Here is an 18564-nt window from a genome sequence, read left to right on the forward strand (position 1 = left end):
AATCACTTCAAAACATATACATAATGTTGCACAAAATTCAATCTATGGACAACCAATATAGAAAAACGTCCTTCAACCCCTAACAGAAGTATGATGAAGAATGTTGATCAGAAAGTTTTCGAAAATTCAGACACAGTTAATTTATTGGTGTACAAATATTACAACCTCTTATAACGGCAATTATAAAACTTGGTTGAAGGAAATGAAAAATAGCAGATATTTCCGATATCAGATATTTCGAAACCGAACACTACACACATAGGCGTAGGAGGCGGGGGCTGCAGCCCCCCCCCCAACCAAACTTGTTCCCCTGAAAATTCGGGCAATATGCTGAGAATAAATGAATAGTTTAAAAATGATCTCCTTGGTAATTAAAATAAAGTTCTAAGCTTGGCAGACTAATTCGCCATTACTACTGTAAAAGAGAGTTTTGACATAATTGGACCTGTATGCTTTTTCTCCATCTACATAAGACATTTCGTTGTTTAGATTAGCATCCTGCGGATGACTGCGTAACTTTCACGGACCGTACGGTACACGATGCCATGCGATGTAATGACCTATGCTTGCTTATATGATATTGACATTAACGCGCGCGAAAAATTTTGATTATATTTTTCGGGCAAGTCGTTACAGCCCCCAAATCCAATTGGGCTCCTACGCCTTTTACTACACACATAGACAGTTTTGAGGCTGTTCATTTTTGAACATGCATTTTCATGCTCACTGATATTATGTGATGTCTGCTCTTTGCTTTACTAATTCGAACAGGCGTGTAGCGAGTAATTTGCCAACGGAAGGGCGAGGCCTGTAGGCAAACTATCTAAGCGAAGCGCCACCATATAAGTTGGCGCGAAGCGTACAATAAAATTTTGGCCGAAAATGCCTCCCAGATCGCTGGAAATGACACTTCCCAGGCCTTGTAAGTTGCATCTAAGCATTGTCTATTTTTAAATTAATATCGATATCATAGAGAAAATTTGCTAGGGGGGGGGGGACCACTGATTTGTACACTAACTGGATTGGCGGCTCGCCGCTTCTGAGCGCTAGTTGGTCTATTCCCTGTGAAGCTACCGGAAGTGGGTTTGCGGCCATCTTGAATCACCCAAAAAGACGCCAAACATTTCTTGTTCTGTTGTAACTAGGTACGGAATCGGCAGTCAGCACTTCGCATTATCCTAAAAGAAATAACTTTACCTCACTCGTTTAGTAACTTTACCTCACTCGTTTAATATCTGATGTTTTGAAAAGAATGCCTGTTCAGCCTATGGATGCACACACCGGGATGTTCGTGGAAAACGAGAAAAGGGGTTTACCTTTCACAGGTAGGCTATGCCGATTACCTGGGATGAATTCTAGTTAGTCTTTTGTACTACGTTGTATGCACTGGCGAGAATATGGACGAGTTTCGCGAAAGAAATAAGTAACATGATAAGTAACATTAGCTTTTCGACATATTTAGGTCTACTTGCATTCAAAGTACAGTTTTCAGTACACTGCGTGACGTACTGAATACATGAGGAATTACGTGTAGCTTAATAATTGAAAGGGTATACATATGCTTACCACCTAACTCAGTTTTGAAAACAGAGTTGTTGCCTAACTCAAGTCACAAGCCTAAGCTTGACTTATTTGGAAATTTGAAGCCTCTCCTCATGAATGAGAATTACTAAGGACAGGTTACAATTCAATTGGTGAAATTATTTCGTTTCTACGGATGAATTTTATATTTATATTAAAAATTTTGATGTTTTGTTTATGTAATTTGCAGATTAGCTTTTGCATTAGCTTTTCGACATATTTAGGTCTACTTGTATCAAAGTACAGTTTTCAGTACACTGCGTGACGTACTGAATACATGAGGAATTATGTGTAGCTTAATAATTGAAAGGGTATACATATGCTTACCACCTAACTCAGTTTTGAAAACAGAGTTGTTGCCTAACTCAAGTCACAAGCCTAAGCTTGACTTATTTGGAAATTTGAAGCCTCTCCTTTTATGAATGAGTATTACTAAGGACAGGTTACAATTCAATTGGTAAAATTATTTCGTTTCTACGGATGAATTTTATATTTATATTAAAAATTTTGATGTTTTGTTTATGTAATTTGCAGATTACTCCAACTCGTAAGCCACCATCTGCAAGACGATCCAGCCCAATCCCAAGTACAAAACATGAATTACCAAATGCGGAGTGCAGTGAACATGGAGTACCCCTGGAGATCCTACATATGCTATAATGGAGTCTCCTAGAAAGCTAAAGCGCAAAATACCCGACATCACATACATTTTCATGCATACTGGGTTGAAACTATTTATCTTTTCATTCTTTTTATGTCAAGAGACATGTTAAAGGGCATAAGAGACCTCATTGAGAAAGTTTCATGAGAGCAATATAAGCAGAAAGACATGACAGTAATCACACATGGGGGAACATGGGGGATGTGGCTGAACATTCCAAGTGTTAAAATGATAGAACTTATAGTAAAGATTTTGTCAGTACTTTTAAGCTCTGTTGCCATCATAATTATCACATTTCTGCCATCCAATCATACAGTTAATGAAGAAGAAGTTTAAGTTTCATTATGTTTTTAAACAATATGGAAACATTTCTCTGACCTCTAGTGGCAAAACATCTCGTGATTTCTATTGTTTGGTGTCGAAGTTCTTGCCGGAATTTGTTTTTGTATAGGTTAAATGATAATTTTCAAGCACTAGAAGCATTTCATGGATTTGCAGGTTCCACCCTATGTATTGTTTTACTTTTTATACATAAGGACCTTACCTTTACAGTCTTTTTGGAAAGTTTCATGACATTTTTAACCACCAGAAGCATTGCACTGACTTCCTCTGCCCATACTGTAATGTTTTCAGATTATGAAATGTGAAGTTCTTACCATTATACATTTCTTAACAATATTTTGATAATATTCTTTTATATATGAAGTTCTTGCTGTTTTACTTTTATTTATTTTTATAAATTTTAACCACCAGAAACATTGCATTGACTTCCAGAGTCCCAAGTGTAATGATTTTAAATTTTCTGGAAATGAAGTTCTTGTTGGACTTTTTAAGTGCTAACAAGTCACTACAATCAATACTATTACAACTGTGTCACTTAAACTGAATATATTTAATGAAAAGGATATTTGTTTCTATTATGTGCTTTCATAGTTTACCTTGTCGGTTCTCTATTTGTAATCATTTAAGGGTAAAGCTGAAACTGCAAGCACCCAACCAGTAAAGACAATAGCATTATAGCATAAACATGAAATACCAGAGTTTATGACTCACGAGATTGCTCTTAGACTACAACTGTTTGAAAACTTCGAATTTTTGAGTCCCCCCTCCACCCCCCCCCCGCCACACCAACCCCTCAATGTTGCTTTCGACCAAGAATATATTCGGAAAGGCTTTTGAGTTGTCCATATTGATCTGCTTTTGCAACCCTCATTTTTCTTGGTCAATTAACTGCAATAAAAAATCAATCTAATATTGAGTACGGGGGCACGTCTCCCAACCACCTCCCCCCACCACCTCAGTGACACACACCTAATATCAGCGCCCCTTCTCTTGTCTTGGATACTTTCTGTCTACAAGAAAACAGTCATTAAATCAACGTTCAAATATCGCTAGCATACAAAATCAGTGAACCGTATCGCTCTTCTTGGGTGAACAAACATGGCGGACAGTAACTTCCGGTGACTTCACAGAGTAGGCCTGTTGCTCCAATCCAGTTAGTGTACAGATCAGTGGGGGGGGGGGACCGGTCGCCCCTTCCCGAAATGCGTCATGTTCCCCGACGACTCGGTCGACTTCAATACCAGCCACAGTTGGTTCCATTGCACAATTGAACAATTGTTCAAGGCGTCCATACACACACACACGCGTTATGCTAGACCATATATAGTATATATATATAGATACATTAGTGAGAGAGGAAAAATGGAAACGTCAACTAGAGCACCAATGGTGCAGAAGCTCATACCTTTTCGAGCTTAAAAATGTAGGGCCCACAAAACTTTATGGCCCACCAAATTTCAGGCCATTTTTCAGATTCCACCAATTTTGGGCCTATGAGGGATACCCCCCCCCCCTCCGTTAGCAGAATACTGGCCACACCACTGGCTATAATTCCTATTTTCCCCCTTTAAATCCTGTTTTACCCACTCTCTCAAACAGTACCACTGACCTACCCTATTAAACTTTCTCCCCTCTACCTGAGCAGACCTGAAGTATGGAACGCGAAAATGGCAACCGTATTTCGTTGCCTAAACTAAGTTTGTTTCGTTGCCTAAAATAAGTTTGTTGCTGTCTAAACTAAAGCTGTTGCTGCTAGTTTACCATGTTGCTGTTGTTCGTTGATGTCTAAACTTACGTTGATGTCTAAAGTCACGTTGACGACTAAACGCGCCTTAATGTCTAAACTCACGCTGATTTATAAACCTTACGGTTGATGTCTAAACTCACGTTGATGTCTAAAACTTTCGTTGCTAAGTTAACTTACGGTTGATGTCTAAACTCACGTTGATGTCTACACTTTCGTTGCTATCTAAAGTTCCGTTGTGAACACATTGTGAACGAACATCATTCTTTCTTTTCAAAAAAATTATAACAATCAACCGCAAGTTGCTTCCGTGCAGTGCTAACAACATATCTATTACAGAGATTTTCATGCTAAATACAGCCAATGATGTTTTCTCAAATTTCCCGAGATTTGTTTGGTTAATAGTCCCTTACCCATTGTCTGCAAACACTCCTTGCCAAAATTTTGGCTGGCTGCCTACATACCTCAGGCTCAAAGACTTCTAAGAATCGGCAAGTGCTGATTGGCTATAGGGCTCTCATGCTTACAGTTCAACAGTTATAACAACTCCCAGTCCTGCTTTAATTCCACTAACAGCCTCTGCAGAGCTTAACCACAAATGTAAACAAACACTGCAGAGACTGGGAGACAAATTAAAGGAGCTTTGGCAAAAGGTGAAGGCTCAGATTTTTTTAAACAATGGGGATTAATTGTAATTAATTAACTTTTGACCAAAAATTATTAGGCATCATCTTATTCATACACAATCCAACAATCATCAGTTCAACTTTGAATATGATCCATCAAAATCTTGAGGAGATTGAGATATTTGAAAATATTACAAAGAATGACCCCTGATGACCCCCTAAATGACATTTGACCTCAATTTTCCGAACACCACTCATAACCCTCATCCCGAGGAACGTTGTGACCAAGTTTCATTATAATATATATATATATATATATATATATATATATATATATTTATATATATTATCATAGGACTATCGTGACAAACCCTCAACATTGTACCATGGAATCTGTAGGAGAAGAAGCATTTTGCGTATTTCCACAAAATGGCCCATTACGGCCCACAAGTGACCATTGACCCCAAATTTCGGACCATCTCTGATGGCCCTATACCCAATGGTCCTTGTGTCCAAGTTTCATGAAATTCCATTAAATACTGTGTGAGTGGGAGCGGTTTTACCAATTGTTGACGGATAGAGTGATAGACGCCGCACTGTAACAATAGCTCACACCAGCATGCTGGTATGAGCTAAAAATGGAATTGTCGGTGTAAGGGGTAGGGTGAGGCGCACGTCCCCTCTGTAGTCTTCGATCTGTCACTGGCTACCCTGTGTATATAATAGGGATCAGCGCTGTAATTATGACTGTTCCTCTTTCTCTTCCCGAGGTCTTGGCGTTTATCTTCTACTTCCTCCTTTTCTCCTTTTTCTCTCTTTCTTCTTTTTCTTTTCCCTTCCTTCCTCTCCGCCTTTTCTTTTTTCTCCCTCTTTTTCCCTTTTTTCTTCTCTTTTTTCTCTCCTCTTTTCCTTACCCGGGGGCGCGCGCCCCCAACGCCCCCCTGGATACGCGCCTGATAATGAAACAGACGGTTCACTTTGTTCATCTTTACGTTTACATTTTCAAGAGTAAGGTAATTATTAGGATATCTAAATACAATAGTTATATAACAACAACGGTGAAATATGTCCAGAACGCAGCCAACCTACACATTAAGGAATATTCCGGTGGCAGAACGTGATTGCTTGATGAAAATACTGAAATTTTATTTTTCTTTATAATACTTTGAGCATTTATCCACTGAGATAATAATAGTTGATTAAATATGATGATCAAATTATAAATGTAAAGAACAAGCTACCAATTACAAATGTATCATATATCATGGATAAATCAACATAAAACCTGTCGTTATGACATGAGACCTCCTACTGTGAGATGCATTCTGGAGTAAGCATTACATTCATATCGGGTTTTCAAATAACTGTGTGAAGTATTTTTTTTTTCTTTATTGCAATTGTTACGTTGTCTATCAACAAAATTTCGCTTTTAAATCTGACAATCAAAGTTTCATCTATCGTACAGGTAACAAAAAAAAAAAGTTTGCCTGTCAATGGGTTATTAATTACTATATATGTGGAAAACAATTAATGAGTTAATGAGAAATTGAAAAATCGTAGTAGTTCTAAGTTGTAATGATAACGCTTTCTACAACGAGCTTACTTTAACATCAGTCAAACATTAAATGTTATGATTTCTTTGGTTTATATATTACAGGAACTGGTTTTGGCCTCACTTCTCTCCCTGGTTACATAAAATTAAGGTCTCACTTTCCGGCAAATTTCCCAGTTATGTATTACTTCACCTCCTTGTTCGACTTTGTTGGTGTAGCAGTGTTTCCCCTAATTATGCAGCAATTGAAGGCAACGTATGGATTGGAGTTAGGCATGTTGCTATTTGGTGCCATTGCGTGGAGCACCATTGTATGTGGTGTATGCTTGAGAAAAGAAGGACGAATGGTGTCTGCTCGAACTAAAAGAAATACTTCAAATGAGAAAAAAGACATACCAGAGATGGAGCTGACGGAGATAGTATCAGAAACAACAAACATTGGAAAGAGGCAGATTAATAATAGTGTTTGTGTTGGCCGATATCTTACCACAAAACGTTTGCTCTTCTTCTTGGTTTAGAATTAACTTCATATTAAATTTTCATGTCGTGGGCTCTATATCTATGTATATATATATATATATATATATATATATATATATATATATATATATATATATATATATATATATATATATATATATAAATATATATATATATATATATATAACAATTGGTTATCAAACGATGAGCTCTACAATGAAACCAACTAAACACCTTAGTCGCACATAGAAGATTGAGAATTGTTCGGTATTGTAGCAAGACTCCAGGAGGACGCAGCAAACGTTACTTTAAGAGAATCATTGAGACGTACTGCTTAACCAGTAGGAAGGCCCGTGACTACCTTACTATCAAAGCGGAGCGCCACCATTGGTTGGCGCGCAGCGTACAAGAAAATTTCTGGTTTTGATAGTCCCCAGATCACCGGAAATGGCACTTCTCGGGCTTGAAAATGACCAACCAGATGTACACTTTTGCCTGAGAACCAAGTTTTTCCCAATAGTTTTTTTTCCATCCATGACCTTTTTCAAGATTATCACCAGTCACACATCATGTTCGACCTTATCACATCTCCCGTGGATCATTGCTTTTGTAGGTAATTCTACGTAACGGCCCACAATACCCGTCAGCCCCACTTTCAAGGTTTTAAGCCCATTATTTTTTCAGAATTTGAATAATAAATTCACTTCAAAACATACCTATAATGTTGCACAAAATTTCATCTATGGACAACCAATGTAGCAAAACACCCTTCAACCCCTAACAGACCGGTCAAAATTGCACGAGTAAAGGGAAGTGTGATGAAGAATGGTGGTTAGGAAATTTTCGAAAATTCAGACACAGTTAATTTATTGGTGTACAAATATTAAATCTATAAAAACTATAAAACTTCGATATCATAAAAATACCTTAAATATACTCAAAAAGGGGGGGGGGTCTCCCCATTCGCCGTACGTACTTACACTCATACACAAGAGATGTACAGACATTATGATAATAATCACGAGTGACAACATGCTATACGGTCACATGTCACAGAAACGACCACGAAGAGTCATTTACCTCATGCAGCGTGTGTGGGATGGAGTTTTAGCCAGCGCCAAATATGATTTGGATAAATAATCTCACGCATTATTTTCTATTTATAGCAACACAAAAAACTATGCCACCAAATAATGGGGGGATATTAGATACTACATCCTCCCACCTAAAATATTGGGGGGACATGTCCCCCCGCCCCCCCCCCCGCCCCCCCCCCCGCCCCCCCCCCCCCCCCCCGTGATCGCCTCCCATGCCTACACGTGCTGTTTAATACCATTAGTCACTAACGGGTTAAGCATGCTAGGCTGTACGTTGGTTCACAACGTCCACGTTCTAAGTATACTGGCCTTTGTCAGTGGCTTAAGCCAAGGTGTCAACACTTCTGGCGTATCAGGAACGATTCCATCGATGGTTTGCTCTCACCACTTCAGCGAAGGTATCGCCATTTCTTATTTCGTCGATGCAATTTGGAGGGTTGTTCTCAGTTAAATTGATAATATACCTATTTATTTACATTTATAAAAGAGTCCTTTGGTCATGCCAAATCATAGTGTCGTTCGATTGTAACCATGGTGATGCATCATACTACATTAGGTTTTCTTTCTTTTCACATCTGTACAGGTTTCCTACATGATATACTTGGCTCCACAATACATATTTATAGACTGGACGCTGCTTTGTGTTTACTGATCCTTCCTTTGGCTATTCTGTGGGCTTGCACCGACGACAGCGTACATCAATGTCAACTAGAAATAATCCCAAGGATGTATGATCCATGAAAATATGTGACTTGACACATAGGTGAATTGGATAAACTGCTGTAAGTCACCGACCGTCAGTCATAAGTTCTGGGACTTATAAAAGTGACCCCCACCCCCCCCCCCACAAAAGGTATTCAATTCAATCACTCTTATCTTACCCTCTGGGTACCCACTCTGCGCATTGATTGACGAATTATCTTCCTGGACATGAATATTCCCTTGCTTTCCCACAGAGACCTTTTTTTTCTCCATACAAGGCGTTCTGCTGCAAAACAGCTAACACTGCGTTGCTAAGCTAAGGGTCTGCGTAGTCAAATTAAACAAAATGAAAAATACATTATGTGGTAATACAATAATAGTATTGTGATGTCGCATGTACTGTTTTTACTTTGTAAACCAACTTCTACCGCAATGCTAACCATTGTAGAACGGACGTTATGATAATGAGTTTTGTTAGTAGTTTTGTTTGGCTTTTACCGAGTAGAATGTCTACAAAGCCCTGTCAATCACGGTGATATGACTATTTATTGTGTAAATGAGCAATAATGGATGACCAGTAGTCAATCTAACGATGGCATGTTCCCGTCAGTTTCGGACAAACTATTAAACCTACCGATGCAAATATAATTACTCTTGTCTGAAGCCGAACAGAACGAATTCATGTAATAACTTCACATTTGTTAACCATTTGTATAAATATGAAAAGTCGTCCATCAACTTCAGGGTTCTTTTACTCTGTGGCTCATTGTTGTCAGGTTTAAATATGTGCATTAGCCATGAATGTATGTTACTAATACAAGTATATGAAATATCGGGATTTCATTTCCTCATTGAAGACTGTCATACGTAAAATGTTTGTATTATCTCATTTAGTGTATATATACAGATCTACTGTCATCTTGGTTGAAGTGGGAGCTCTCCAAATAACAGCTTCTTGGTTTTACCACGCCAAGTTCATTACGTTCTTTACAAACAATCTACCCTAAACGATTGCATTGGGTATAAGGTAGAAATGTAATTATTGCAGCAAACCTTCAAGAAACGTTATACCCACGCTCCATTCGCGCGCACATGATTTCAAAGGTAGGGGCCAAATTCCAATCCCTCTCCCCGGATGATTATGTTGGGGCATGAACCATAAAAAAAAGGGATTTGTAGGCGCATCAATGGCTGTGTATATGGGTTTATTGAATGTATATTTTTCCTTGGAGTGCTCCCCGGAAGAACATTACACAATTTAGAAGTCAAATGGGCAATCCCGAGGTACGTTTAGCCTAGATAAAATGAGTTAAATAATAAGGTTTAAACGCACGGTTGTGTTTGTTAAGGCTTTAAAATTTTGAAGAAAAATCACACGTTGTTGTTTGTTTGCACGTTTTCCCCCAACTGAACCCCCACCCCCACCGGAAGAATTGAGCGATTCCCCTGGGATGTACAATGAAGGTAGGGTCCGCTGTCCCCTCCCCTCTCAAACGCCAACATGTGAACTGCCCCACTCGTGAAGAGGCTACCCTGGATCTGTGCTATTCGAACGTTAAAGACGCTTACAATGCAGTATCGATCTCCCCTCTTGGAGAATCGGATCATAACCTGGTAATCCTTTATCCCCGGTATCGACCAATCGTCCTAAGGCAGAAGCCCGCTGTGATTACAGTCCAACAGTGGAGCCAGGAGTCACTCGACCAGCTACAATCGACCCTGGATACGACAGATTGGGACATGTTTATCCGTTCATCAAGTGACATCGATGAACTAACAGATGCGATTACCGGGTACGTGAACTTCTGCGTAGACTGCTCGGTCCCTACAAAGCAAGTGAAGGTGTATCCAAACAATAAACCGTGGATTACCAGCACAGTCAAATCAGTGATCAACAGGAAGAAAGGCATCTTTGGCAGAGGGGACAGAGCTGAACTGAAAGCAGTCCAGAAAGAACTGAAAGACTGTATTAGAAAGGAGAAAGCTATTTACAAGCGTAAGATTGAAAACCGATTTACTGAAAATAATATGAAAGAAGTCTGGGAGGGAATCCGTTTGATGAGTGGGTACATGGTTAACAATCATAAATCATATTTGCCTGATACCTCTATTGATTACGCTAACGCATTGAATGATTTTTACAACAGATTTGATTGTCATGACTTTTCTACACAGGCTGATCTTCTCAGAGAGTCATTAGACGACTGTGCTGGGGGAAAACCCTTTTTATGTGTAACCAGGGGCGAAGTTTATCGGGAATTTTCTCGTTTAAATGCATTTAAAGCTGCCGGCCCAGACCAACTGAAACCACGGGTATTGAAAACCTGTGCCAATCAACTTGCCGACATTTTTACTCACATTTTTAATCTTTCATTCTGTACAAAAACAATACCCGTATCATGGAAACGCTCTTGTATTATTCCAGTAGCCAAAAAGGCTGTCATATCCTGCATGAATGACCTTCGGCCTGTGGCCCTTACTTCTGTCCTGATGAAGTCGTGTGAACGAATTGTACTGCGGCACATATAGCCGTTAGTCGATGACTACCTCGACCCTCAACAATATGCTTATAGGGCCCATCGCAATACAGAGGACGCGGTCTTAAATTGCTTGGAGAAATTGTATTCCCACCTTGAACATTCTAAATCAGGTCATTCTGCCAGAATTATGTTCTTTGATTTTTCATCTGCGTTTAACACAATTCAACCTCATGTTTTGGCCGACAAGATGTTAAATATGAATATTTCACATGATCTCATTTTTTGGATACTCAACTACCTTACCAATCGTTCTCAATATGTTCACATTAGCTCATCCAACTGTATGTCAGATGTCCAATACTCAAATACTGGTGCTCCACAAGGAACCGTTCTAGCCCCATTTTTATTTACTCTGTACACGTCGGATGTGAGATCCTCGTCTGACAGTTGCCATTTAATTAAATTTGCAGATGATACAGCCTTAGTCGGTTTGATTAAAAAGGATGATGACAGGGAATATCTGGAAGAAATTAATCATTTCGTCGGTTATTGTGATAAGAACTTCCTGGAACTTAATGTTAAAAAAACAAAGGAAATGAATATTGATTTTAGAAGGGTCAAGGGTCAACCGAGAGAGGTTGTGATTAAAGAAAATCCCGTAGAACAAGTCTCATCCTATAAATATCTTGGTGTTGTTATTGATGATCAACTGGCGTGGCATGAGCATATAGATTATTTGGTAAAGAGAGTAAAACCTAGACTATACTGTATCCGTAGAATGAGTAAATTTAACATTGACAGTCGTATCCTCACCATATTTTATAACTCAGTCATTTGTAGCGTGTTTAAATATTGTATGACTTGCTGGGGTGGTAATGTGACTGCTTATGATAAGAGTCGCATTGATTCTGTTATCAGACAGGCTAACCGTATTCTGGGTGGGGACCAGCTCACAATGGAGTGTATGTATCATAATGTTATAGAGTCTAAGCTCGACGCCATCCTTGCCGACGAGAATCACCCATTGTTTCTTAATCTCAACAGTGCAATAATATCTCGCAGTGGGCGGATGAGGCTTCCGAGTGCAATAACAAATCGACACAAATTTTCTTTCAAATTTTCTTTTATCGTTTGCAATGCCCAAAATATATCAGCATATTGCCCGAATATTCACGGAATTTATATTGCTGGGTTTGGGAGATGTAGGACACCCACATCGCCCGCCTCCTACACCTTTGGTGATCACCACTACCCCAGTGCAACTGGACGAGTGATCCTAACTAGAATTCCTCAGTAATGTTCCCAAAAAAAGCGAAGTAAAGGCCACTCACTTCAAACATCAGCATTTCCCTTCGATTGGGCATGAAGTTGTGTTTTTCATTCTTCTCAATGTATGTTGTAAGTAAACCTCTAGAAAGTATTTTTGAAGAACGTCTCGCAATTTAGTTGCCAGCTATTGATGTCAAAATACCGATAAACTTAAAAATTATCAGTTTAGGTAAGTAGCCTATCATGGACGAAATGTCGTTATTTCTGTTATTCTTTGTAATCAGAATATCGTATCCGACATACCTCTAATCGATGAGTATTGGATGTCGGATACGTTCACGCAGGAGTGCGATTATAAGTTGGACAGTGTGATTTACTATTAAATAATAGCATACCTTATCATTGAAGAGTATGGTGATTTATCGTGATATCCACGTATGGATATATTTTTAAAAGTCAATTATTGGTTCAGCAAACGACCCTTGAAACAAAGTAAACGGCATGAAGAACAATCAAATAAAGACGCCCTAGTTGGCTTTAGAGTGCCTACTACGGAAGTAGTATTTGACAACTAACCCTAATTGCTGGCAGCTTTGCACACTTGCTACAATCTTTACAGTACGCCAACAACCTGCACGCAAAAAAATGGAGTGTTGAATTTGAACACTTTCCAGGTGTAACCGTTCACCCTACACCTGAAGGGTTACTCTGACCCTGAGTAGGGTTACATAATTCAAGTAGCGTGTATTTTTTACACCTGCAGAAAGTGTACTTTCAGTTCGAGCATTCCGATTGGTCAAACCTCCCATCAGCTGGATTCTTAGTGCAAGTTAAGTGTTTAAACACTGACATTTACCGTTACTAAATGTACTATAGTAACCACGGCCATATATACGTGCAAGCCACATAACGTTACGTATTCAGTGTGCGATAACGAGCTACAATGGCATGGAAAATGACGTCTATAGGAGACTGGGGCCTGGAAGAATTGATTGAAAAATTCGGAGGTATGTTTTGATATTATGTAAGTGAACGTGAAAAGAACGAGATATGCTTAGAGACCCACGACTAAGTTGGGTAGACGAATGCATTTGAATCGCTTGCGTTACGTAGACCTAACGTTAAAGTCATACGATAAGTTAATATAATAGGCTAGGTGCTGTTTGTCATAGTCAACTCATAATTGTCAACGAATCTGTGTAACCTACATACAAGTAAAATTAAACGGAATTGCCTACGGACGGACGGAGGACTTTGGTCTAGGGCTTTTATGTAACCTAGTGCATTCTATTCCTTTTGTATACCCTGCGAGTCACTTTTTTAAATAGTAGTAGTACTAGCCTAGTAGGATATACTTAGGCTATTTCAAGGCAATGCATTTTTAATAACATCGGGCATGGGCCTATAGTTACGCTGGTACTATGTTTAATAAGGGATAAACATATATTCATGTAATGCAATATATAATTACCACTAATTGCCATTTTAGCTTGTAAGTTGTAGCAAGTAGGCCGAAGCTGATGTGGATCGGTGATACTTTTAGACCTAGGCCCAACTTTAATTTAGCGATATTATGGAAGTGATCTAGCTGTTATAGTTCATAGCCATCTACACAATTGCATACAATGGGAGTGAGCATTGTTTTAAGCATTGTTAACATGATGCATTGGTTGTAAAAGTTGCCTACATTGTCTGATGAAAGTTTAATGCAAGTTCCTGTTTTGACAAGGAATCACTATAGGCCATCTGGCTTTCTAGTTTCAAATGTGCTTGAAGAAGACAACCACAACTGATTAAATTGTGTGCATTTTCTTTAGGAATGTCAATGTTTTGTGAGGGGTACATGTAAATAACTGCTTATGCTCCAAGAATGTTTTAACACAACTACATTATGATGGGAATTTTCTTTTCTTTTCTTTGTTACTTAGGTAGCATCAACTTGGAATTCTATTTGCAAAAGATTTCAGAAAGACCTCAGCAATATGTGTTACTTCTTGGAGGAAGCAAAATACATCCTCAGCAGTCATTTGTGATCATCGAGAGACATGCCCTACCCCAGAGGACATTTATGAAGCCATTGATGTTGCTTCATATCATTCTACGTGTTAAATCTGAATTATACCAAATTGCAAGTTTCGGTGCCTGGGAATTTTTCCAAAAAGTTGTCAACCAGTTGCCTGGTGGTGTGAAGTGCAACCAGATTCGAGATTTTTATGCTTACCGTGCCAGCAAAAAAGACAAAGTAACTGCAGTTTAGCAGTTGTCAGAGACAGCACTCCACGTTTCCTCATCTCACGGATCAGAATGTATGTAAAGTTGCTTATTTGGAATTGTCTTTGGGAAGAGTTGTTTCTTTGTGTTTAATTTGGAATACCAAAGGCACGAGCCAACAACAAAGAAAAAGTAACTGCAGTGTAGCATTCATCAGAGACAGCACTCTACGTTTTCTCATCCCACGGATCAGCATATATATCTAAAGTTGTTGCCTATTTGAAATTCACTTTGGGAAGAGTTGTTTCTTGTGTTTAATCTGGAATACCAAAAGGCATTTGCCAACAACAAATACATAGTCACTGTAGTGTAGCAGTCATCTTACACAGCACTCCATGTTTTCTCATCCCATGGATCAGAATTTCTCTAAAGTTGTTGCATGATTTGAAATTGACTTTGGGAAGAATTGTTTCTTTGTGTTTAATCTGGAATACCGAAAGGTATGCGCAAACAATAAAGACCAAGTAACTGAACTGTAGCAATTGAAAATGTTGGCACTTTTAAGTTGACTTCATTCCACAAGACAGTATTTTTATAGCCTAAATTGTTTATTTTACATTTAATGGGATATAATATATGGACCTCTGGAATAGGAAGGTAGTAGGGTGTTTAATTGCTGAAAATCGCACATTCTGAATTGTTTGTGTTGTCATTGCTTTTTGCTCTCTCTTAAATGTACCTCTCTGCTGTGAGCGATTCAAACATGCATCCATATATTGTTTACCTAATTACTAAGTAATAATTAACCTAAAACCTGTATAAAATATTTACTAAATGGGTGCTATGTAAACTTCTCTGGCAAAATTTTACAGTATTGTATTTGCGTTACATAATAAACATGTAAAACTGTACAAACCAGCAGTTAAGTAATTTTTACTTAAATGTTTTAGTGTTCTTATTTCACATGAAAATTAAGTATAATTTTACTTAACCTGTGTATCACGTTTTTTGAGTGTTAGTGTTATATTTATGGGATTTGGGGTTTGCAATTTCACCTGCAAGTGTCAATTGAACATCAGTAAGGTGTTGGCTATATTCAACACGCAAAAAGTGTAAGAATAGCCAGACATGTGGTGTTACTACAGCTCTCCCATCAACTGAGTAATAAACACCTTTGAAGAGCTAAATTTAGGGGACTGGGTGTGACAATGACACCTGCAAGTGTTGATAAATTCAACACCAGCGAGGTGTTAGATTTTCAACACTCGGAAAGTGTAAAATTAGCAAGGAGGGTGTTGTCCCTGTACGAGCTAGGCTGAAGTGTTTGATATGACACTTATCGATTACTTTTCAACACTTCATTTTTTTGAGTGTGGATATTACCATATTGACGAGATGTACTGCGTGTGCAAAACCGCACAAATCTGTAAATTACCGTTTCGGTATTGCACACTTGCAATCGTGTTGGCAGTAGTTGATAAAGTACGGTTGGTGAGCTCATCAATACGCTACAGTTTCTTCTTTTAAATAAAACAAACTTGGAACTAGACTTGATGCAGTGGCGACTCAAGGTGATGAGTGTGAACACACCGCTCAGGCTACGGTAGGTGTGGGATGTGTACTATGTGCCTCATATATGGAGTAATAATTTACTAGTTTCGACTAGACTAACTGGTATCTAGGTAATGTGTTTACCACTGCGACAGTTGGACAGGTCAAACCTTTGTTAGCTGGAAGAGCAAAATCCTAAAGGGTTTGCATTTAGCAGTGATCGAACTTTCGAAAATCGTGTCTGCCTTTTGCTTGTGAGAGGCATCAAATATTTCTGTGAGCATTAACCATTGCGATGAACTAGCATAAAAACTGCCTGGGATCCAGAGAGATACATTTCAATTAGTTCTGAAAAAGAAACGAAGATCCTTGCAGGATTTTCCTGTGATTATGGCTATCAGTAGACAATAGACAGTATTGTTTAACTGCATGTGCATTATAATAACATCCCTGTAGAAGCTTACCTTAAGATATAGGTAAGGCAACACTGAAAGCCTCACCTCACACATCTACACTCACATACCGCATGTTTTGACTGCATAGGTTAAGACTTTTCATGAAACCAAACACAATTGACTATGTGTCGCTTGAATGTATCCGTGCTAGGGTACTGTACCCGGTGCTCCATTGTCTTTTTTGGACAATCTTAATAGCAGCAAAATATGCGGGATCGTGTCCCATTCGTCTCCGTAAGATATATTCCACTATTACGTAGGGTAAGCTCATATTTAAGTAGAATCCAAAACAGACGTTTTATCGTCTTCAAATTATTTTGAGAATGACACTTCATATTCCTAACCTTTCTTAATTTATTGTATCAATATTATTTATATTATTATTAGTACCTAAGATATTCCAACTTATTACCATTGTTAAACTCAACACCAACGGATTATCGAATGTTATCGTCCAAAATAAAACAGCCAGCGACGAATGGGAGATGGCCCAGTTTGTATTCCGTTTTGAAAACGAAAAGTTTTCATACGCTACCTTTTACTTGTGTTAGACCATCCCACAAAGTTACAGTTACAGAAGAGTATTGTATCTAACTATCAATTCATTATTGAAAAGAAAAGAGATGCTATGTTGTTAAAAAACAGATCTTCTTGCTGTTTGCTTACTTTTATCAGTTAGTACATGCAGTTCACTGAAAGATTGAAAGACGAAACTATGGACAGATGGATAGTTCTCGTAACGTGTTCAGTCCGAGTTGCCTTCTTCAGCGGTTGTTTGAAGTCGAACGGTGTAATACTGGACGATGTAGTAAACACACTACAAACGACTTACGGATTAGTCGCTTGGGGGTTTGCCATTCAAAGTGGATTGGCATACATGTTCTGTAAGTATTTTCATTGTTATGACGAAATTCTGAAGCAACATAAAAGTTGTCTGTGGTGTAGAAGTTATACGGTACTGCACTTAACGTAGTGCGGTGGATATTTGTTTCGGTTTGAACATAAATGTGTCTCCGGGTATATTGTCTTAATAATATATAAATCACTTTGTATCATTTGAAGACCTTTCTAATCGTATTTACCAGTGACTTGGTAAACTGTTGAGAGGACAAATCACGCACTGCAGCGGTCAACTCGATTAACAGAAATACTGGAAGATATATGAATGTGGACGATTGAGGAATTATCTTCCTCTGAAAACTTCATATACCATATCCTACCCAACAAGGTAGGCTCCAAGGTAGGAGTATTCTGACATCGAAAATTGTCGTGCAACATCGTGGCGGGACACATACGGTGACATTAATTACTATACTGGCTCAGTGATCTTACCGGTGGCACTGGAAGACTTGAAACAGGCGCACATTTTGCTTTTCTGACGAAACAATTAATAATCGGTGGTTTCGGTAACCCTAAGCCTAACTTATTTTAAACTAAAGGTAGGCCAAATGGTAATTGTTACTTTTCATATTGTTTGCCTTAGATCTAATCTTATTCTTAATTGACGCAACTTCCAGGTAGGCTATCTTTACCTGGTAGCCTAGGCCTAATATGTAGGCCTAGTATACTAGGCCTATACTATTACTTATGTTAAGCCTAGTATAACTTGGCTACACATGGACCTTAGTCCTATCAAGGGACCATGTAGTGTACAGGTCCTTGTACTGCGCACCTTCCGAAATTGTTTTGTGAAAGCTTCACTTCATATCCCATTATTACGAATCCGTTTATGGTTTGAATTCGCTAACTATCATCGTAACTAACAAGGTGCAGCCGATACTCATAACTGGTACAGCAACTACTATTCATGTCC

General features: G+C 38.6%; 1 protein-coding gene and 1 long non-coding RNA gene across 3 annotated transcripts in view; both read left to right on the top strand.

The window, feature by feature from the left end:
- The first annotated feature begins 1003 nt into the window (after nucleotides 1-1003).
- Nucleotides 1004-3145, top strand: LOC139962726 (uncharacterized). The gene is made up of 2 exons (XR_011791350.1): nucleotides 1004-1325; nucleotides 2116-3145. It is a non-coding gene; the product is annotated as an uncharacterized lncRNA (long non-coding RNA).
- Nucleotides 3146-13169: 10024 nt separating this feature from the next.
- LOC139963061 (monocarboxylate transporter 2-like) overlaps nucleotides 13170-18564 on the top strand; it is a 39616-nt gene continuing 34221 nt past the window's right edge. Inside the window, exons 1-3 of one of the 2 annotated variants that reach the window (XM_071963538.1) lie at nucleotides 13170-13541; nucleotides 14463-16348; nucleotides 17427-17635. In XM_071963538.1, the coding sequence (XP_071819639.1) occupies nucleotides 17434-17635 (202 nt within the window). In that variant the 5' untranslated portion in view covers nucleotides 13170-13541; nucleotides 14463-16348; nucleotides 17427-17433. Of the gene's footprint in view, nucleotides 13542-14462; nucleotides 16349-17426; nucleotides 17636-17666; nucleotides 18191-18564 lie in introns of those variants that run through there. The other variant, XM_071963539.1, reaches the window with a different exon arrangement.

This window comes from Apostichopus japonicus, chromosome 21, assembly GCF_037975245.1.
Source record: "Apostichopus japonicus isolate 1M-3 chromosome 21, ASM3797524v1, whole genome shotgun sequence".
Classification (NCBI taxonomy): Eukaryota; Metazoa; Echinodermata; class Holothuroidea; order Aspidochirotida; family Stichopodidae; genus Apostichopus; species Apostichopus japonicus.